General features: G+C 36.6%; 1 protein-coding gene across 1 annotated transcript; it reads right to left on the bottom strand.

Moving 5' to 3' along the window:
- Positions 1-14,407: 14,407 nt before the first annotated feature.
- LOC145666071 (general transcription factor II-I repeat domain-containing protein 2A-like) lies at positions 14,408-20,010 on the bottom strand. Its single transcript, XM_081733168.1, has 3 exons — positions 19,726-20,010; positions 17,160-18,659; positions 14,408-14,518 (listed from the first exon to the last, which is right to left on the bottom strand). Exons 1-3 carry the CDS (start codon positions 20,008-20,010, stop codon positions 14,408-14,410), a joined length of 1,896 nt encoding a protein of 631 aa, XP_081589294.1.
- Positions 20,011-22,356: the final 2,346 nt, after the last annotated feature.

The following is a 22,356-nucleotide window of genomic DNA, read 5'->3' as shown; positions in this document are numbered from 1 at the left end:
AATTGTAATCGTTGGGTCTGAAAATATGTGAAATACGTTTTAGTTTGAGCTTCTATTTGTATGTGATGACTAAACTCAGCTATTACTTTTACACATGGGTGTAGGGTGCATCTGAAAAGCCAGGGGGAAGCATGACGTCATGCCGTCCCCCGTGCCTATCTTTACCCACTGTAATTTTTTTAAAAGTGGGGGGACGCCACAGATATTTTCGGGAAGTGAGGGACGACGTCCCCCCACGTTCCCCCTGCGCCTTTACCTCTGCTTTTACATCATTCAAATATTTTCTTTCCATTCCAGTGAGTGTTCTATTGAATTCATAGCCACAATATTGCACAAGACGTGGACGTGCCGAACGTCCGTGAACTCCCCCCCCCCACTTTGAGCACTAACGATAAAATTAGTGTCAATCGTTAGTGCATCGTTAGTGCTTCTTAGTGCACCAACCCCTAACGTTAGTGCTTAATTAATGTAAAAGCTGCAAGTAAAAAACCTTTGGGGGGCCAAGTTCACGCTGCCCCCCAACTTCAAGCACTAACGAAATAACTAGTGATATTCGTTACTGCATCGTTAGTGCTTCCTAGTGCACCAACTCGTAACGTTAGTGATTCATTAATGTAGGCTCTAGAGCCAAAACAATGGTACACGCTGCCCCCCCCACTTCAAGCAATAAGGAAAGGAATAGTGTCGTTCGTTAGTGCATCGTTAGTGCTTCTAGAAAATACTACCGTAATAGTTTCGTTAGTGCTTCACTATTAGTGTAGATATAGCCAATTGTAAGTCACGAAAGTCCCATAAGAAATGCATGGGGAATTTTTCATTGCGTTAAATTACCGCCAAATTCAAAAGCACTAATGATCTCTTTTAGTGCAATCGTTACTGCATCGTTAGTGCTTCTTACTGCAGAAACCGCTAACGTTAGTGCTTCATTAGTGTAGGAGTTATAAATAAAAAACATTGGGGGGGCCAAGTTCACGCTGCCCCCTCACTTCAAGCATTAACGATAAAATTAGTACCATTCCTTAGTGCACCGTTAGTGCTTCTAGAAAACAGTTATAGTTTCGTTAGTGCTTTAATATTAGTGTAGTTATGGCTAACTACATATCACAAAACTCCCATAAGAAATGTATGGGGAATTTTTCATTGCGTCGAATTACCGCCGAATACAAAAGCACTAATGATCTATTTTAGTGCAATCCTTAGTGCATCGTTAGTGCTTCTTAGTGCACCAATCCTAACGTTGGTGCTTCATTAGTACAGGAACTACAAGTAAAAACACTTTGGGCCTAGCGTGAACTTGCCCCCCCCCCCCTTTGAGCACTAACGAAACGATTAGTACCATTCGTTAATATATCGTTAGTGCTTCTGGAAAATACTAATAGTTTCGTTAGTGCTTCACTATTAGTGTAGATCAAATCAATTGTAATTCACGAAACTCCCATAAGAAATGCATGGGAAATTTTTCATTGCGTTAAATTACCACCAAATTCAAAAGCACTAATGATCTCTTTTAGTGAAATCGTTAGTGCATCGTTACTACATCTTAGTGCACCAACCCGTTACGTTAGTGCTTCATTAGTGTAGGAACTACAAACGGAAAACCCTTTGAGCCTAGCGTGAACTTGGCCTCCACTTTCAGCACTAACGAAAAGATTAGTACAATTCGTTAGTATATCATTAGTGCTTCTAGAAAATACTAGTAGCTTCGTTAGTGCTTCACTATTAGTGTAGATATAGCCAATTGTAAGTCACGAGACTCCCATAAGAAGTGCATGGGGAAGTTTTCATTGCGTTAAATTATACCCAAATTGAAAAGCACTAATGGCTTCTTGTAGTGCAATCGTTAGTGCATCGTTAGTACTTCTTAGTGCACAAACCTTAGCATCAGTGCTTCATTAGTGTTGGAACTACAATTAAAAAACCCTCTTTGAGCCTAGAGTGAACTTGGCCTACCAGTTTGAGCACTAACGAAATAATTAGTACCAATCGTTAGTGTATCGTTAGTGCTTCCAGAAAATACAAATAGTTTCGTTATTGCTTCACTATTAATGTAGATATAGCCAATTGTAAGTCACGAAACTGCCATAAGAAATGCATGGGGAATTTTTAATTGCGTTAAATTACCGCGAAATTCAGAAGCACTAAAGACATCTTTTAGTGCAATCGTTGGTGCATCATTAGTGGTTCATTAGTGTAGGAACTACAAGTGAAAAACCCTTTGGACTTAGCGTGAACTTGCCCCCCCAGTTTGAGCAATAACGAAAACAATAGTGCTTCTTAGTGCACCAATTCTAACGTTAGTGCTTCATTAGTGTAGGAACTGCAAGTGAAAAACGCATTGGGCCTAGCGTGAACTTGGCAACCCCACTTTGAGCACTAACGAAAAGATTAGTGCCATTCGTTAGTATATCGTTAGTGCTTCCAGAAAATACTAATAGTTTCGTTATTGCTTCACTATTAGTTTAGATATAGCCAATTGTAAGTCACGAAACTCCCATAAGAAATGCATGGGGAATTTTTCATTGCGTTAAATTACCGCCAAATTCAGAAGCACTAATGACATCTTTTAGTGCAATCGTTAGTGCATCATTAGTGCTTCTTAGTGCACCAATCCCAACGTTAGTGCTTCATTAGTGTAGGAACTACAAATAAAAATCCCTTTGGGTCTAGCGTGAACTTGGCCCCCCAGTTTGAGCACTAACGAAAAGATTATTACCATTCGATAGTGCATCGTTAGTGCTTCTAGAAAATAATTATAGTTTCGTTAGTGCTTCACTATCAGTGTAGATATCGCCAATTATAAGTCACGAAACTCCCATAAGAAATGCATGGGGTATTTTTCATTGCGTTAAATTCCCGAACGTAACAGTAACCATTACACTAATATATGGTTATAAGTGCTTTTAAATTTGGTGGAAGAATTTTACAAAATGGAAAATGCTACGTGTCTAAATTTAGCAACGCACGCATCTCAAATACTAAAAAAACGTTTGACATGATTAGTGCATCGTTAGTACCCATTAGTACACTAAACTCTAACGTTAGTGCTTCGATTCAACTCTATATTAGTGAATATTATTTGCAAGACTAAATTGAAATTTTTCTAATTCTACAATTATTGTCCTACAAAGGTGAGATAGACGTCAAAAATCAGTGCATCGTTATTGGTTCCCGAAACACGAAGCATTAGTGTTAGCGCTATTATAGTTTAAGAGTTATAAGTGAATAACTCACTCCTGCTAAATTTAATTTTAGCGAATTTTACAATAATTGTCCCACAAAGGTTGAATAAACGTCAAAGATTAGTGCATCGTTAGTGCTCCGAAAGACACTAAGCATTAATGTTACTGCTATCGTAATTTAGGGGTTAAAAATGAATAACTCGGGGGGGCTACTTTAGATCTTTAAATTTTGTACAATTTTACGCTAATTGTCTGACAGAATTGGACAAAACCAGCGTTTAATCCTCCGCTGAATAAGCACTAATGATAGTGTCATCATAATTTAAGTGTTATTAACGAATAACACGCACGAGCCTAAATTCAAATTTGTCGAATTTTACAATAATTGTCAAGCAAAAGGTAGGATAATCGCTAAATGATCGTGCTTTTTTAGTGCTTCAAAAGTACTAAGCATTGATGATAGTGCTATAATAGTTTAGGAGTTATCAGTGAATAACTCGGACGGAACTCAATTAAAATTTATCGCGTTTTACAATAATTGTGTACAAATTTAAAAACCTTAAGTTTGCCCCGCTCGAGTTATTTGGTAAAACTCCTAAACTGTGACGGAACTGACGTTTCATGAGTGTTTCATGGTGCACTAACAGTCACTAATATTCGGTGGTTATCTTACTTTTGTGGGACAATTAGTGTGAAGTTCGAAAATTTAAATTAATCCTATCCGGATTATTCATGAAAGCACTAACGACAATGCTTAATGTTTTATAGCTCCAACAATGCAGTAAAAAGCGCTTGTGTTGTGTCACTTTTGTGTTACAATTAGTGTAAAACTGTTTAAGTTGAAAAACCTAAAGTTAGACCGGGTTGAGTTTTCATTAATAAGTCAAAAAATATGATAGCACTAACATTAGTACTTATTATTTTTTGAAGCGTTAAGGATGCACTATCCTTTAAGCGTTTGTCCTATCTTTGTTAGAAAATAAATGTTTTTCGATACTTTTAAATTCAGTCTCATCCGAGTTATTCATTAATAATTCCCAAACTACAATTTCACTAGCGTTAGAGGTAAGATAGCATTAACGATAGAGCTAAGGTAGCATTAACGTTAGCGCTTTCTGGAGTATTAACGCTGCACTAACCTTTGACGTTTTATTCCACCTTTGTGAGACAATTATTGTAAACTTCGATAAATTTAAATTTAGCCCCGAGTGTGTTATTCACTTATAACTCATAACTAAGACAGCAATCAGTGTTTAATAGAGCTCTATTAATGTACTACCTACAATAGTATGTTGTATATTTTACTTGTAATTTTGGACCATAATGTATTTGAAATATATAATAGGCAGATTCTGCTAATAGAAGAAAAGAAAGACAAACAAATAATATTTTTATAATGTTAATATATAAAAAATATTCAAATGTTTTTATGTAATCTAATCTTGATGTCGTCGTCATGACAACAGAAATAAAAACAGAATTATTCAGTTGACTAAGTAGACATCTTAAAAAGTTGTGTGGAAGTAAACTGTACACTTCTCCTTTATAATTATTAAACAAAGTGTGTAAAATAGTAATTTTGTGTGCTTAATGGCTCAATATTAACATTTAAGAACCAGACATATCGTTATAAATTGGTGCCGAAACGCCGAGAGAGAGAGAAGAAGTTGTGTCGTTTAGAAGACTAGTACAGCGACTAACATTGAGCCCAACATTAATGTTACTATTTTGAGAAGTGGTAAAGTAATAAATAGAAATGTTATGAGTGCTGCGGATAAAGAAGTGACCGATAATCAGATTACTCATAACGAAATGAATTCTTCAGAAAACGTGATAGACGTCCTGAGGGAAATATCCCAACAAATTAAGGACCAAGATCGACGAAGCGATGAACAGTTTGAAAAGTTAGACCAAAAGATGAATCAACAAATTGGAGATCAAGCTCAACGAAATGATGAAATATCCCAACAAATTGAAAGGTTAGACCAAAAGATGAATCAACAAATTAGGGAGCAAGCCCAACAGCTAGAGCAATTGCAGCTACGTAACGATGGCAAATGCGACCAAGTACAACAACAATTAAGTCAAATGAACCAGCAAATTGTAGTTAAATTCGAGCACTATGATGAAGAAATGGAAAAGATAGTACAGAGATTCACCGAGGTCCAAGATTCTGTAGATATTATAGAAACAGCGGTAAATGAACACGCCAACCAAATTAAGCAGTTGCATGATGAAGTGAACTCTATTAAAGAAAGGTGTATTCACGTAAGTGCAGTGCGAAATGGTGGGCACACGAATGCTGTACATCCTACATCTATCGGTTGGGAATCTACGTGTCATCGCAGAGCAACTTTTGAAGGTAATGAATATTCGAGTTGTAATGAAGATAGTACCGAAGGAGAAAGAAGAATGAGGCAATCATCCCGACAGAAACGTAATCACTACAGGTGTCTGAGGGCCAATACAGGTAAACCGTTACGGTTCACTGAAGTAAAATCACTAAATTTAATGTTGTACTGGAAGACATACATGCGAGGGGGTTCCTTGAAAATTTTGAGGATGAGTGTGAATTAATGGGCGTACTAAAAAATTGTGTAAAAGTTGAAAAATCTAAATTTAGCCCCGAACGAGTTATTCATTAATAACTTCTAAAGTATGATAGTACTATCGTTAGTGTTTAGTGCACTAATGGGCGATTATTAAGCACTAAACATGTGAATAGTTTTACTAGCACTTGAGAATTGTGCGGGGCTAAATTTAGACACAGCATTTTTCATCTTCTAAACTTCGCACATATTTAAAAGAACTAATAACAACATATAGTGTAATGGTTGTAGGATAGTGTAGTGTTAGTAGCTCTTACTGCATAACTCCAAACATTAGTGCATCAACAGTATGGACGGTAGAAAATAAAACTTAGGAGAAGCTAACTATACGCTAGCCAATAAAATCATTCACGATGAGAAGCAGTAATGTTCGGTCTTGGTGCACTAGCAAGTAATAACGAAACACTAACGATGCCACTAGAAGAGACCACTACTGCATTTGAATTTCGTGAGAATTTGACCTAATGAAAGAATCTCCATGTTTTTCTTATGGGAGTTTCGTGACTTATAATTGCCTATATCTACACTAATAGTGAAGCATGAACGAAACTATTAGTATTTTCCACAAGCACTAAGGATGTAATAACGAATGGCACTAATCTTTTCGTTAGTGCTCAAATTGGGGGCCAAGTTCATGCTAGGCACAAAGTTTTTTTACTTATAGTTAAGAAACTAATGAAGCACTAACGTTAGGGTTGGTGCACTAAGAAGCACTAACGATACACTAACGATTGCACTACAAGAATTCATTAATGCTTTTGAATTTGGGTATAATTTAACGCAATGAAAAATTTTCCATGCATTTCTTATGGGACTTTCGTGACTTACAATTGTCTATATCTACACTAATAGTGAAGCACTAACGAAACTATTAGTATTTTCTGGAAGCACTAACGATATACAAACGAATAGCACTAATCTTTTCGTTAGTGCTAAAAATGGGGTGTCAAGTCCACGCAAGGCTTAAAGGGTTTTTCACTTGTAGTTTCTACACTAATGAAGCACTATTGCTAAGGTTGGTGCACTAAGAAGCACTAACGATACACTAACGATTGCACTACAAGAAGTCATTAGTGCTTTTAAATTTGTCGGTAATTTAACGCAATGAAAACTTCCCCATGCATTTCTTATGGGAGTTTCATGACTTACAATTGGCTATATCTACACTAATAGTGAAACACTAACGAAACTATTAGTATTTTCTAGAAACACTAACGATATATTAACGAATGACACTAATCTTTTATTTAGTGCTCAAAGTGGGGGGCTAAGTTCACGCTAGGCCCAAAGGGTTTTTCAGTTGTAGTCCCTACACTAATGAAGCACTAACGTTAAGGTTGGTGCACTAATAAGAACTAACGATGCACTAACGATTGCACTAAAAGAGATCATTAGTGCTTTTGAATTTGGCGGTAATTTAATGCAATGAAAAATTCCCCATGCATTTCTTATGGGAGTTTCGTGACTTACAATTGGCTATATCTACACTAATAGTAAAGCACTAACGAAACTATTAGTATTTTCTGGAAGCAATAACGATATATTAACGAATAACACTAATCTCGTCGTTAGTGCTCAAAGTGGAGGGCCAAGTTCACGCTAGGCTCAAAGAGTTTTTAACTTGTAATTTCTACACTAATGAAGCACTAACGTTAGGATTGGTGCACTACGAAGCACTAACGATAAACTAACGATTGCACTACAAGAAGTCATTAGTGTTTTTAAATTTGGCGGTAATTTAACGCAATGAAAACTTCCCCATGCATTTCTTATGGGAGTTTCGTGACTTACAATTGGCTATATCTACACTAATAGTGAAGTACTAAGGAAACTATACATGTTTTCTAGAAGCACTAACGATGCACTAACGAATGGTACTTATTTTATTGTTAATGCTTGAAGTGAGGGGGCAGCGTGAACTTGGCCCCCCAAATGTTTTTTTTATTTATAACTCCTACACTAATGAAGCACTAACGTTAGCGGTTTTTGCTGTAAGAAGCACTAACGATGCAGTAACGATTGCACTAGAAGAGGTCAATAGTGCTTTTTTATTTGGCGGTAATTTGACGCAATGAAAAATTCCCCATGCATTTCTTATGGGAGTTTCGTGACTTATAATTGGCTATATCTACACTAATAGTGAAGCACTAACGAAACTATTACGGTAGTATTTTCTAGAAGCACTAGCGATGCACTAACGAACAGCACTATTCCTTTCCTTGTTGCTTGAAGTGGGGGGCCAGCGTGTACCATTGTTTTGGCTCTAGAGCCTACACTAATGAAGTACTAACGTCACGGGTTGGTGCACCAGGAATGCACTAACGAATGGCACTAGTTATTTCGTTAGTGCTTGAAATGTATGCCGAAGACCGTAGAAGAAAGAATTTGTTTTCTAAAGCATAACGAGTTTTACTGAATCGACGTCCTACTAGTGGGTTTCTAATTGTTGGTCCTCTTAAGTCTGCTCCAAATAAGCATAAGAAGAGAGTAGTATTTTTTTGCCATAGTGGTTTAATCCGTATGTATTTGAAAATGAAAGTCACAATAATGCCGCATTGTTTTTATTTTTTTAATATATGTACTAATTGATCTACTCGCAACAGGATTAGTTAAAATGAGCCTCCTTCAAATTTGTTCCTTCGTTACAAAAGGCACATAAAATGATCTCTATTTGTAGAGCGCAAAATGTAGCCGGAAAATCTGAATACAAAAGATAAAATGGTCTTTCTAAAAAAAGCAAACAAATTTTCTGCTTAGTACAAAACTGAATGGGTTACACAGATTTATACCTTTGTATATTTGAGTACTACAAAATTAAATAAAATGGCCCTTCTCCGTTTTCTTCTGTAGAACATTCAATTTTATTCCTTCGTTTATTTTAGTAGTACAAAACTGAATAGGTCACCCAAATTTATTCCTCCTTCGGTTTCTCTTTTTTGTTGGTACATAAGAAAATAGTCCATCCAAATTTTATTCGTTCTTCACTGCTTTTTCTTATTTTGCTTGGTACAAAACTAAATATTCCTTCATTTATTTGATTAGTACAAAATGTTAGTTCTTTCCTTTTTCTTCTTGCTACAAAATTGAATAACCACTCAAATTTATCGCTTTGTTTGTTTAAATAGTACAACATGGTCTAGAAATTCTGAGCTAGTTAAAAATGGCATTTCTTCGCTTTTTGTGGTTATTACAAATTTATTCCTTTGTTTATTTGGGTAGCTTTTTTCTGTTTTGGTAGAAATATTACAAAAAGGCATAAAAATCTAAGCCTGTTATAAATGGTTCTCGTTGGAACAAAAGGAAATAGGAATGGTAAAAAAATGTATAAAATGGTCCTTCTTCGCTTTTTTTTCGAATGAGTACAAAAATAAAATAGACCACCCAAATTTATTCCCTCGATTATTTGAATAGCACCAAAAGGTATAAAATTAACCTTCTTCACTTTTTTCTGGTTCGTACAAAGCTAAATAGCTCACTCATATTTATGCCTTCGTTTATTAGACTAGTTTAAAATAATATAAAATTCGCAGCTAGTTAAAATGGTCCTTTTTTCTGGTTAATATAAATTTATTCCTTTGTTTGTTGAAATAATACAAAATGGTATAAAATACTCAACTTCGGTTTTTCAAATTAAATAGCTCACTCAAATGCATTACTTCGTTTAATTGATTTTGTGTTGACACAAATTATAAGTCCTTTGTTTATTTGAATACTCCAAAATAGTGCAATTTCTTTGTTTTTCTCGGTGGTACAAAACTAAATACTCCATTGTTTATTTGAGAAGTAAAATTATAAAATAGTCCTTCTTCGCCCTTCTTCTTAGGTCGGTACAAAACTAAATAGACCACTCAAATTCTGAGCCAGTTAAATGACTTTTCTCATTGGTACAAAATTGAATAGATCACTTAAATTTATTCTTTCGTATATTTGATTAGTAGAAAATGTATATAAATTCTGAGCTAGTTAAAGTAGCTCTTCTTCTCTTTTCCAGTTGGTACAAAGGAAAATAATTCACCTAATCTTAGCTTCTTTTTTACTGGTATTCCTTCGTTTATTGGAGTAGTACAAAATGGTATTTCTCGTTGGTACAAAATTGAATAGATCACTCAAATTTATCCTTTCGTTTGTTTAAATAGTTAAAATGGCATATCTTTGCTTTTCTTCTGATTGGTACAAAAAATAAAATAGACCACTTAAATTTGTTCCCTCTATTATTTGAATAGCACAAAAAAGGTATAAAATGACCCTTCTTTAATTTTCTTGTGATTGGTACAAAAATAAAATTTCGTTTATTTGGGTAGTACAAAATTATACAGAAATATTGAACTAGTTAAAACGGATCTTCTTCATTTTTTTCTGGTTCATACAAAGATAAATACTCCACCCAAATTTGAGTAAAATGGTCCATGTTCGCTTTCTCAAATTTAGCCCTTCGTTTTGCTTAAATAATACAAGATGACATATAATTCTCAGCTAGTTAATATGGCATATCTTTGCTTTCTTTCTTGTTAGTCCATCCAAATTAATTTTTGCGCTAGTTAAAATTGTGTTTCTTTGATTTCTTTCTCATTAATACAAAAGTAAATAAGCCACTCAAATTTATTCCTTCTTCACTTTTTTTCTGCTTGATACAAAATTGAATAGATCACACAAATTTACTAAATGAGGAAACGTTATCTCAATATGTGGTTTCATTTACGAGATGGACCTTTGACCTCGATGACCATTATTTTTGAAACTTGTAGTAGTTGATGACCAATTACTAAATGTGGAAACAGCACCTCAATACGTAGCTCCGTTTAAGAGTTATTCGGGTTTAAATATTTGACCTTTGACCTCGATGGTCAGTACTTTTCTTAACATGTACTAGTTGATGACCTCTAGCTAAATGTGGAAACAGCACCTCAGTATGTCGATCCATTTTCGTGTTATTTGGTTTTAAGTATTTTGACCATTGACTTCGATGGTCATTATTTTTGGAACTTGTAGTATTTGATGACCAATTACTAAATGTGGAAACAGCACTTCAATACTTGGCTCCGTTTCCGAGTTATTAGGTTTTAAGTATTTTGACCTTTGACCTCGATGGTCATTATTTTTGGAACTTGTAGTAGTTCATGAGCAATTACTAAATGTGGAAACAGCACCTCAGTATGTCGATCCATTTTCGAGTTATTAGGTTTTAAGTATTTGACCTTTGACCTCGATGACCACTAATTTTGGGACATGTAGTACCTGATGACCTATTGCTAAATGTGGAAACACCACCTCAATATGTTGCTTCGTTTACGAGTGATTAGGTTTTAAGTGTCATACAAAGGGCGTATCCCACATAAACTATAAGACCCAGGTAAAAATAAGTATGATATTCGTACTCAGCATGGTCGAAAACCCCCATATGCCGATTTTCATCCAAATCGGTTCAAAGAGCGTATCGAATCGCTATGTTACATAGATATTCATTGTCTTAAAATAGGGGTTGAAAAAAAATCTTATGTAATTTCTGCTATGGTAAAATAGGGGTTGGAAAATGTACTCATAAAAGGGAATGAATCTTATGTATTCTCTGCTCTGCTGTGTGTTCGTAGTCTCAGTGTAATTTCTGTTATGTTCAATTAGGGGTGGAGTAAATGAATACACCCCCTGTGCTATGTCCGCTATGTTTCGTAGTCTCTGTTATGGTAAAATAAGGGTTGGAAAATAAGCCGTATTAGATCTGCTTTGTAATATGTGCTATGTTACAATAGAGGGTTGGAAAATATGCTCATAAAAGGGAGGTGGTTGTGTTTATTATCTGCTCTGCTATGTGCTCGTAACTGCTATGTTACATAGTCTTATGCTAAGGGGTTGAAAACGAATACACCTCTGCTATGTGTTCGTAGGGGTTGGAAAATATGCTCATAAAAGAGAACGAGTCCACCCCTAAAATGGAGGTTGTTGTGTGTTACGTAGTCTTATGCTCTGCTGTGTGTTCATAGTCTCAGTGTAATTTCTGCTATGTTAAAATAGGGGTTGGAAAATAAGCCATGCTCTTGTATTAGCTCTGCTATGTTTAAATAGGGGTTGAAAAAGTGATCATAAAAGGGAATGAATACACCCTTGTTATGTTAGGTACTCTTATGTGTTATCTGCTCTTCTATGTGTTCGTAATTTCTGCTATGTTAAAATAGGGGTTGGAAAATAAGCCATACTCTTGTATTAGCTCTTCTATGTGTTCGTAATCTTATGTCATTTCTGCTATGTTAAAATAAGGGTTGAAAAATATGCTCATAAAAGGGAATGAATACACCCTTGTTATGTTAGGTACTCTTATGTGTTATCTGTTCTGCTGTGTGTTTCATATTCTTATCTGTTATCTGATCTTCTATGTGTTCGTAATTAAAATAGGGGTTGGAAAAGTGCTCATAAAAGGAAACGAGTTCACCCTTAAAATGTGCTCATAAAAGAGAACGAGTTCACCCCTGAAAAAGTGTTCATAAAAGGGAACGAGTCTTATGTGTAATCTGTTCTGCTATGTGTTACGTAGTATGATGTTCTGCTATGTTTTAGTAGGGGTTGAAAAATATGCTCATAAAAGGGAACGAGTTCACCCCTTAAAATGTGCTCATAAAAGAGAACGAATACACCCCCTAAAAAGTGCTCATAAAAGGGAATAAATTCACCCCTAAAATGGAGGTCGTAAAAGGCCGTGGGTTGACGGTGTACGGTGCTCAATTTCCCAGGGGCTCGTGAGTTGAGCGATGTTGTCCCAGATCGATCCATTTTCTACTACTGTTTCATAATTTGAAACTAGATCCGGAATCGAATGACGGTAAAATTATTTATCGCGTGTTAACTGATTGCAATTGAGTTATTATGTTTTGTTTCTTTACTGAATCGTTCGAGCGCACATGATGACAATCGGAACCAAAAATACTGAAATCTGAAGTAAATTTATGTAATCTACTATAAGTAACATAGCAACTGGCCAAACCAACTATGAGTAATTAAACAACCTAAACTCAGTATTACTAAATTCTTGCTTATTTGTCATGACTTCGTACAGAAGTTTCAGGCGAACTCCAAGCCTCGTATAGATGCTGTAGTTACACCATGCAGTACCAGACATGTGAGATAAAAGAAGGAAAAGCTGTCGCAGTTTCTGAGAGAGATAGGTTGAAGTAAGTCCTCAGGGTTGTTTATGCAGACAAGGCATGTGATAAGTTTAGTACTGAAGTTACAGTATTCTGAAAATATCATGTTCAGTACGATGAAATATATGATTTAAATATTAATAATAATAACAAGTTTTGGAAATGTGATATATTGAACTAAAATTCTGAGAAAAGGGCAAACGTTATTTATTTAAATTCATAATTAATTTTCTCTATCAGATCGATGTTAAAAGTATATTTTAATTTCCGTTTCTTTCAGCACAACTTACAGTTCATTCACACGTTCAGACATAAAAGGAAATTATATTTTTATGTTGACTCTTTCACTTTATCTGTCCTCAAGCTACACATACTGTATTTCTTCAGCCTGCCTTCGATTCATTAAACTAAGAACTCAACGACCGATGCCTTAGAATAACACTACAGAGATAACACAACGTTAGACAGAATTGACCAACGGCAACGATGTAGATAGGAACTCTCCACGACACTTGATTTTTTGGGACCTAGGCCTTATAAGCATAAAGTTAACACATATAGTTGCATATTCTTTCACCAACTGCGGGAATGAGTTTATCATTACGAAGCGTTCGTACTCCATATCATTCCACCCTCTAAGTTTATCCTAATTTTGTCACTTCCGTGCCGAGCCTCTGTTCGAGTAGTCTGGCCGTCCATTGCCCAAACTCCATGTTCCTGAAGATAGACGACAGTACGCCGAGAAAATTTTCAACGCACAATCGCCAAATGTTCCCGGCAAGTGCTATGTAAACTTACCTATCCTAAGCTCATCCTTCTTTTTCACGCTCTATTCACCCTCTCACATCAAAATCTCTTTCCAATTAAAAATAATTCAATTTCATTTGTTAAGCAACCTAGGTCACGATCCCATTACCTCTGCTCTAAAGATTTTCAGTTTACAAAATCCTGGGATGGGCTTATCAGTTCTAAATCTCCAAATTCTAAATATTACTTGTGTTACAGTATGTCGAGCTATAAGGATTGACAAGACCATACTACATTAAGTAGGTAATACTATGAATATCTTCCTTATTCATATAAAGCTATCGCCAGAAACGATGAGACATATCTTAAGGCTGTGTCGATATATTTCAGATCAAGTCCTTCATTCAGTTAGGCAATTATTATATCATGATAATTATTGCTGACGAAATAAATAGCTCTGTTCTGAAAGTATTGAAGTCAGATGAGATGCGTCTCAGCAGTATTATGCTCCGATGCTGCTTGACCATAAATGTAGTATTGACCGAAAAAACATTGTGTAAATGTGAACTTTTCTGAAAAGTCTTAGTTGAGGTCTTAGCTAAGAGATACAGATTGAAGGCGGCCAGCAGTTCTCTGGACTACTGTTTATCAGAAGTAGTTTGCCGCCGTGATAGATCCCAAGATGTTAATCGCCAGGCTGAATTGTGTAATGTTGAAAAGGCACATATGAACATATAAATTAATGCAAGTCTTCGAGAAGTCCACCAAAATCATTCTTACTGCATTGATTTGGAGATGCCAGTCCATATTCTAATCTTCGATGGTAATCAGACATCTGCGAAGCTACATACTAGAAAAATTATGATTTGGACGTGATTGAAAATTACAGTGTCATTAGCAAACGTTGTTATGGTTGCATTTGAGGTTGAGGGTACTATTAGCAGAGTTAGGTTACTATTAGCGGATAAATCAAAAGGTACAGTCGGTAAGGAAGAAGTTAAAGAACTTACTACAAAAGAGCAGAAAATGCTAATTATGTAGTTCATAAAGTAGAGCGGACCATATCCTTGAGCTGAAGGTCATATCAGTGAATATGTAAAATGTTTGAAATTTATTGTTTAATCCCGCATAAGTTCTACCACTCTAGTTCGACTGTCCTCTGGTTTCGACGGAAGCCAAATTGACGATAGTAAGAGAAGATACAAAGAAGGATCGAAAACAGTAGTAATCGTTTATTTTCGTGGAGTGAGTGAGAATATTAATGGAATGATAAGGTTATGTTAAAGCTGATTTTTAACTTGTTATGATATCACACAGAAACTGCCTTGTTCCATATGTATGGATGTGGCTAATTCTTAACAGGGTATTGAAAACATTGCTATGCCCGAGAAGTTTGCTTCCTAAGGCCATGCTTGAAGATACATAGTTTTCCGAGAGATGATATGTACAAACTCCTTTCTACTATCGAACTAGTAGAAATTACGGTCAACTTTTCACGGTGTTGTTAAGGTACTGAAAGCAAGTTGTACTTCAGTTGGATTAGTTCACAGGAAAAATGTAAATATGGCAAATACATCCTCATCTTAAGGTTTACCGGGCGAACTGGCCAGCAAGTATGTCCGCTTTTTCAACTGGAATATAAATTATACTTCTGGAACCAGGGGTAGAAATATTATTTGAGCCCAGTTTGCTTGTGTAATCACTATGGAATACGCCATAATTCGTAAGTAGGTTAGTATAAAGCCTGGAACTTAGTATTCCTTGAAGGTAACGAATGCGTTGCTTTAGTTTCGGATACAGAAAGTTGTATAAGAGTAGCCGATAACATTTATTCAACACCGATCCAGCTCTAAATTAGCAAGGAGAAAAATTTGATAAGCTGCTAGTGTATCAGACTGTGGCAGGGTATAATAACGTCTTTAGTAAGCCTTATATCGTTATCCATTAATTTATGGAAATCAATGAATTGTTAAATATATTATGGGTGTGATAATACAGACTTTTAGAAAGAGGTAGGTGTTTTTTTTTGTAACCATACTTACTTATATAATGTTAAATCAGATTTCAACGTGTAACTTGTTTCTTAAAATAATTCTAAGGCATGAACTTATTTTAAACCAAATTGATTGATTGGTTGGTTTTGTTTTGTTTGTTAAAGTTTTGCGTCTCCTTTTAGCACCGAGGTATGTTAAACACTATCTACAGAAGGCCTGTCCATGAATTGGCTCCCGGAGCCGAAGCGTGAGTGAGCACGAGCGGAGACAAGAACAGGTGAGCACTAACTTCGCCCCTTCCACTGCATCCGAGAAGTGTTGCCAACCACACATGATGGCAAAAAACCTACGGCCAAGCCTGGTCAGAAATTCGCACGATGTTGAAGCATTGAGCAGACGCTAGCGTGAAATGTGCAGGTGTGCTCTCCACCTCCCCATTTCGAAAGCAGTGACGCGAAAACACTGCAGGAAATAAAATTGATACGTTTTTTGGTCGAGGAAGACGCATGATAGAGGTTACAGTTAACGTTGAAGTAACTAACAAATGAACAAGAAGGAAAGAAAGAAAGAAACTAATATTAAACATATCAGCTTACATACGTAAAAACTACTGCAAAAATCGTAAACGAATTGTTTCAGACCTCTTTACCTTGCTTACACAATTCGTGACGTTGTATTACATTAGCACTCGGTCTGTAACTTGTCATTCGCTTCACGTTTGCTAAGTTGTAAACGTCTTTTGTTGCTAGATTGATAGCAGAACGACGGGAGGTTGAAAATAATAATAATAATAATAATAATAATAATAATAATAATAATAATAATAATAATAAAAGATCATGTTCGAAATATGCATAATACCTGCTTGAGTTCTGCCGTAAATTGCCAATGGATGCTAATGTAGGCAAAGAAACAGACATGAGGAACAATTCGAAAATCAGATTATTTGAGTAGATTGTATTCGAAAATATATTATTCAATTAGAAATCATCCAAATAGTCTATACTTATTAGATTTCCGTAGCTACAAAATATAAACATTGTAATAGCTTTTATAACTTACCACAGAAATCCGAGATCGTAGACAAAGGTCCCAAAAGAAAAACACTTGTTGCACATTCCCAAAAGTTCGAAAAATGCAATCACATTTGCCGAAGCGTACTCAAGTATCTTAACGCCACAAGAGACAAATGTATGACAGTAGCAAATCAAAATTCAAACCAACAGAACACGAAAACGCACAAAGAGGCCGAATGTGTATAAAGTTAGAAACACAGAAAAAAGAAAGTACACTATTAACACTAGTAACTGACAAGTGTTTTGCTTCAAGCCTTGTTCTCTGAGGCAGATGTACCGCACAATTTCTTCGTGTCTCTATGCGAGGTGATATTATTTGCACACAGCTTAGACGTAACAAACATTCCAGGTGATGGTTGGACAACGAACTTCTGTGTTTTGATTTCGTCAGTCGCATTTTTGAAAATAATTGCTCACACACATCCGTCGAACCAAACATTGACATAATATTGGCAGCATTTCTATGCAGTCGCGGAAATCGACATCGAGGGAAATTCCTATAGAACTCTTGTAAATTGCTTTTCTGATGGAATTTCTCTTTAAATTCCCTGTCGCACACCAAGTCTATAAGTTCCAATTGAACATCAGAAGAAGCGTCTGCAATGTTTGTAGAGAATGGGGTGGCAAATACTCTGAAGCTCATCTCCAAACATGTTATGTCCTGAAATCTGGTTTCATACTCGTTCTTAAGGCTAAGCAGCAAACTGCGGTAATGAGTCAAGTCAAGAAGTTTACCGGACTCCTGTAAGGTGCCTAAGCTGGGAAAGTGAACCAAAATCTTGTTTTCAAATTGCTGCGCCCAAAGGGGTAGCTTCATTTTGAACGCTTCGACGCGATTGCACATATTTGTAATTAGCAGATGTTGACCCTGCAATGAGAGGTTAAGAACATTGAGATGAGTAGTTATGTTTGCCAAAAACGCAAGGTTGGATCTCCATTGGTCGTCTTTCAGTTCTGGCACGGAATGATCGTTCATATCGAGAAACATATCAATGTCGTTTAGTAACTGAAAGAACTGGTTTAACAAGTTCCCACGGCTTAGCCAGCGCACCTCAGTATAATAAGGTATGTCTCCGTATGCACTGTTTAGATCTTCGAGGAACGATTTAAATTGGCGATGTCTCAGTCCATGTTTTCTGAGGTAGCTGGTGGTGCGAACTACAACGTCCATGACATCGTTCATCGTTACACTCTTTGCACACAACTGTTCCTCATGCAACATACAATGAATTCTCCTGATATCATGCGACACCCCAAGCTCTTGCAGTTTTTGTTTTAGTCGCGCCACAAACCCTGCTTGCTTCCCAACCATAGCAGGTGCCCCATCGGTCGCTACAGAAACCAGTGCATTCCACGGAAGGCCTGTATTTTCGACACTTTCTTCAACACACGCAAGAATGTCAGCGCCCGTTGTGGTGCCTTTCATAGGTACTATGTGCAACAGTTCCTCTCGAATCTCCAGATCACTATGTACACCACGAATAAAGATAGCAAGCTGCGCAGTATCTGTAACACCCGATCTTTCGTCGAGCGCCAGGGAAAATGCAATAAACGTTTTCGAAAGTTCCGATAGCTGGCTCAAAACATCATCTGCAAGATGTTCTATTTGTAGCGTAATAGTCTGTCGGGAAAGTGGAACCGATTCGAACTGCTGTATTCGAGATGGACAAAAGTCTTCTGCTGATATTACTATACACACTTTTATTAGATGTCCGTCTGTGAAAGGGCGCAACAATCTCGCAATATGCAACGCAATTTTGTAACTCACCCGCATAGAGGCTTCACACTTTCTCTCCCCGTCTTCCTTTTCCGATGCGGCCTTATTCTCTTTCAACTTCTTCAATTCTTCTTTGCGAAGATGTTCCTCAAGTTCCCCGTATTGCTCCACGTGATAAGTATTGTAGTGACGTTGAAGGTTGAACTTTTTAAATCCGTGTAATGTTTCAAAGCACACTATACATTTGGCTACACCGTCTTCTTCGACAAAGAGATATTTCTCCTCCCACTGCGTGTTGAACTTAAGTGTAGGTGTAGGGCAGCGTCGTTTCGCCATCTTACCGCTTTCAACTCTTTACAACGACTGTGCTTGATATAAGCAGATGTACGCAGGGGGAGTTAGTGGCTAGATAACTAACGTATTATGTATGCAGGTGCCAAAACTGGAAGCACGGATGATAGTAGGCTGAGCATAAGTGGCACTAGTCGCAGTCTGCTATACACTAGTAAAGGTGTTTCGTCATGTACTTAATCTTTACTTTTGTTACTACTACTACTACTACTTCTACTACTACTACTACTACTACTAATAATAATAATAATAATAATAATAATAATAATAATAATAATGGTATTATTATTATCATTATTAGTAGCAGTAGTATTAGTATTAGTATTATTCGAATCAAAGAGGGATGAAACTGGGGATTGGAGGAAATTCATAACGAGGAATTGCATAGCTTATACCGCTCACCTAACATTGTTAGGGTCATTAAGTGTAGAAGGTTCAGGAAGGCAGGCCATGTAGCCAGAATGGAAGAAATTAGAAACGCTTTCATAATTTTAACTGAAAACCCAATTGGAAGAAGACCACTAGGAAAACCTAGGCGTAGATGGGAAGGCAATATTAAGATGGATCTTGCAGAAATAAGAGTACAGAGTAGAAACTGGATCCAGTTGGCTAAGGACAGAAGTTAGTGAAAATATTTTGTAAACGCGGCATTGAACCTTCGGGTTCCATAGGCCATAGAGTTAGTTAGTTAGTTAGTTATTATTATCTAAAAGAAATGTTCAAATGTTGTTAAGAGAGAATTACACAGAAGAACTGAGTTCCGACCAAACACTAATTTGCCGGAAGGAAATTCCAGTGCAGTCCAGCCCACTTTAAGCGTTATCCGTGTAACCCACGTTTCATGTTCAAGACATATTAGATGTCCGTCTGTGAAAGGGCGCAACAATCTCGCAATATGCAACGCAATTTTGTAACTCACCCGCATAGAGGCTTCACACTTTCTCTCCCCGTCTTCCTTTTCCGATGCGGCCTTATTCTCTTTCAACTTCTTCAATTCTTCTTTGCGAAGATGTTCCTCAAGTTCCCCGTATTGCTCCACGTGATAAGTATTGTAGTGACGTTGAAGGTTGAACTTTTTAAATCCGTGTAATGTTTCAAAGCACACTATACATTTGGCTACACCGTCTTCTTCGACAAAGAGATATTTCTCCTCCCACTGCGTGTTGAACTTAAGTGTAGGTGTAGGGCAGCGTCGTTTCGCCATCTTACCGCTTTCAACTCTTTACAACGACTGTGCTTGATATAAGCAGATGTACGCAGGGGGAGTTAGTGGCTAGATAACTAACGTATTATGTATGCAGGTGCCAAAACTGGAAGCACGGATGATAGTAGGCTGAGCATAAGTGGCACTAGTCGCAGTCTGCTATACACTAGTAAAGGTGTTTCGTCATGTACTTAATCTTTACTTTTGTTACTACTACTACTACTACTTCTACTACTACTACTACTACTACTAATAATAATAATAATAATAATAATAATAATAATAATAATAATGGTATTATTATTATCATTATTAGTAGCAGTAGTATTAGTATTAGTATTATTCGAATCAAAGAGGGATGAAACTGGGGATTGGAGGAAATTCATAACGAGGAATTGCATAGCTTATACCGCTCACCTAACATTGTTAGGGTCATTAAGTGTAGAAGGTTCAGGAAGGCAGGCCATGTAGCCAGAATGGAAGAAATTAGAAACGCTTTCATAATTTTAACTGAAAACCCAATTGGAAGAAGACCACTAGGAAAACCTAGGCGTAGATGGGAAGGCAATATTAAGATGGATCTTGCAGAAATAAGAGTACAGAGTAGAAACTGGATCCAGTTGGCTAAGGACAGAAGTTAGTGAAAATATTTTGTAAACGCGGCATTGAACCTTCGGGTTCCATAGGCCATAGAGTTAGTTAGTTAGTTAGTTATTATTATCTAAAAGAAATGTTCAAATGTTGTTAAGAGAGAATTACACAGAAGAACTGAGTTCCGACCAAACACTAATTTGCCGGAAGGAAATTCCAGTGCAGTCCAGCCCACTTTAAGCGTTATCCGTGTAACCCACGTTTCATGTTCAAGACATTGGGAATAATTGTTCGTATCATTCAGTTGGAACGTTTCTTTCCGAGTTTACGCTGTTACAGTAGGCCTACAACATTGTGACTTTCAAAATCAGTCAGTAACTATCGAAGAAAGACAAGCGTGTAGCTTCAGTCGTTGATATGATTTAACATTCTTTTTCACTTTTAACAAGCCACCGGCAAGCAACCAGCCAGGGACAATATATTTATCCTTATTAAAAAAACACTCCTTGTTAAAAAAAAATACACTAATGGTAGTCACTAATGGTCACTCTTAAAAATGGAAAATCTCTTTGGCTCTCTTAATATTTTGTTTGATTCTTTGCGATCAAAGTAACTTTAAAAGTGGAGTAAGAAATACTATTCTTCCTATTGATAGTGTAATAGTGGCTTCTAATCTCCACAACCAACCCCTTGCTAAGCCTATTCGTACACACATACATGCATAAGCTAATTTTCTGGAGATAAACTTAGATAACTACAAACAAGTGCTACAGTATTTTTTTTTTCGTATCAACAGATTATCTCTTTACTTAAAAAACGAAAAAACATAATATAACAAACCCACACTCGGATTAAGAACTTGATAATATATATATTGAAAACTGGTTTTCCATTGGGCAAACTAGCAAATTTTTATAAATGTAAGCGATGGTTTGGTTCCACCACATCCTTCTTTAACAAAAGAAAAGAAAAAAGAAGAAAAGGAACGTACATAGTTTATCATTTGATTGCTGTTACAAGTTTGTGTTGTCTATAGTTAACGGTTACCACATTGTAAAAAACACTATACACTAAATAGCAATCAGTTACCATACATACTTTTTTTTTAGTTTGGTAAGCTAGTGATTACCGCCAAGGTTGACAACACTTCCGCTCCTCTAAGGACGAAACCCGAAGATTCACGAATCACGAACAACGATATTTGCACGTAGAATCCTCGTGAGCGCTCACGAGGAGAGTTTCCACTATCTGCTCGCCGTGGCCAGGGCTGATCTACAGTTTAGAGTGGAATTCGAATCGTTCACACTTGAAGTGTCTTCAATCGGGAATCGAATCCTGTATCTTATGGCTCCGCGGCGTAGTCAGTAACACTCTCGTCTTTGGTGTGAGCGGTCCCAGATTCAATTCCCGGTTGGACACTCGGTCGAAAAAGTGTAAAAGTTTTTTTCAGGCCAATCATTCTGAATGGGTTTTTTCTGAGTTTTCCACATTTACACCAGGCAAATGCCGGGATGGCACCTAACACGCAGATTCCAGCCGCTTCCTTTCTTCCCCAATCTTTTTCTTCCATCCATTTTCTCGGAATAGTGTGATCGCCGAGGAACATCATCCCTCATAAGTGACGAGCTAACATGGCCATAGATGCCGAAAGTTCAGAAATCTAATTCCTAATTTCATTTCTTCTGTGCATCAAAGACGTGTGCACTAGAACTAAATTAAACATTATTAGATGCATTTTTCTGTTCATTATCGTAA

The sequence above is a fragment of the Thermobia domestica genome, chromosome 12, assembly GCF_964235325.1.
Source record: "Thermobia domestica chromosome 12, izTheDome1.hap1.1, whole genome shotgun sequence".
NCBI classification, from domain to species: Eukaryota; Metazoa; Arthropoda; class Insecta; order Zygentoma; family Lepismatidae; genus Thermobia; species Thermobia domestica.
Note: the sequence above shows the minus strand (reverse complement) of the source record. Positions and strands in the feature narration are given on the sequence as shown.

Coding starts and splice junctions, on each gene's coding strand:
- LOC145666071 (XM_081733168.1), bottom strand. CDS start 20,010: ATGGCGAAACGACGCTGCCCTACACCTACACTTAAGTTCAACACGCAG. Junction 18,660..19,725: donor AGTGTGAAGCCTCTATGCGG/GTGAGTTACAAA, acceptor GGATTTAAAAAG/TTCAACCTTCAACGTCACTA. Junction 14,519..17,159: donor CAATGTTTGGTTCGACGGAT/GTGTGTGAGCAA, acceptor TAATTTTTCTAG/TATGTAGCTTCGCAGATGTC.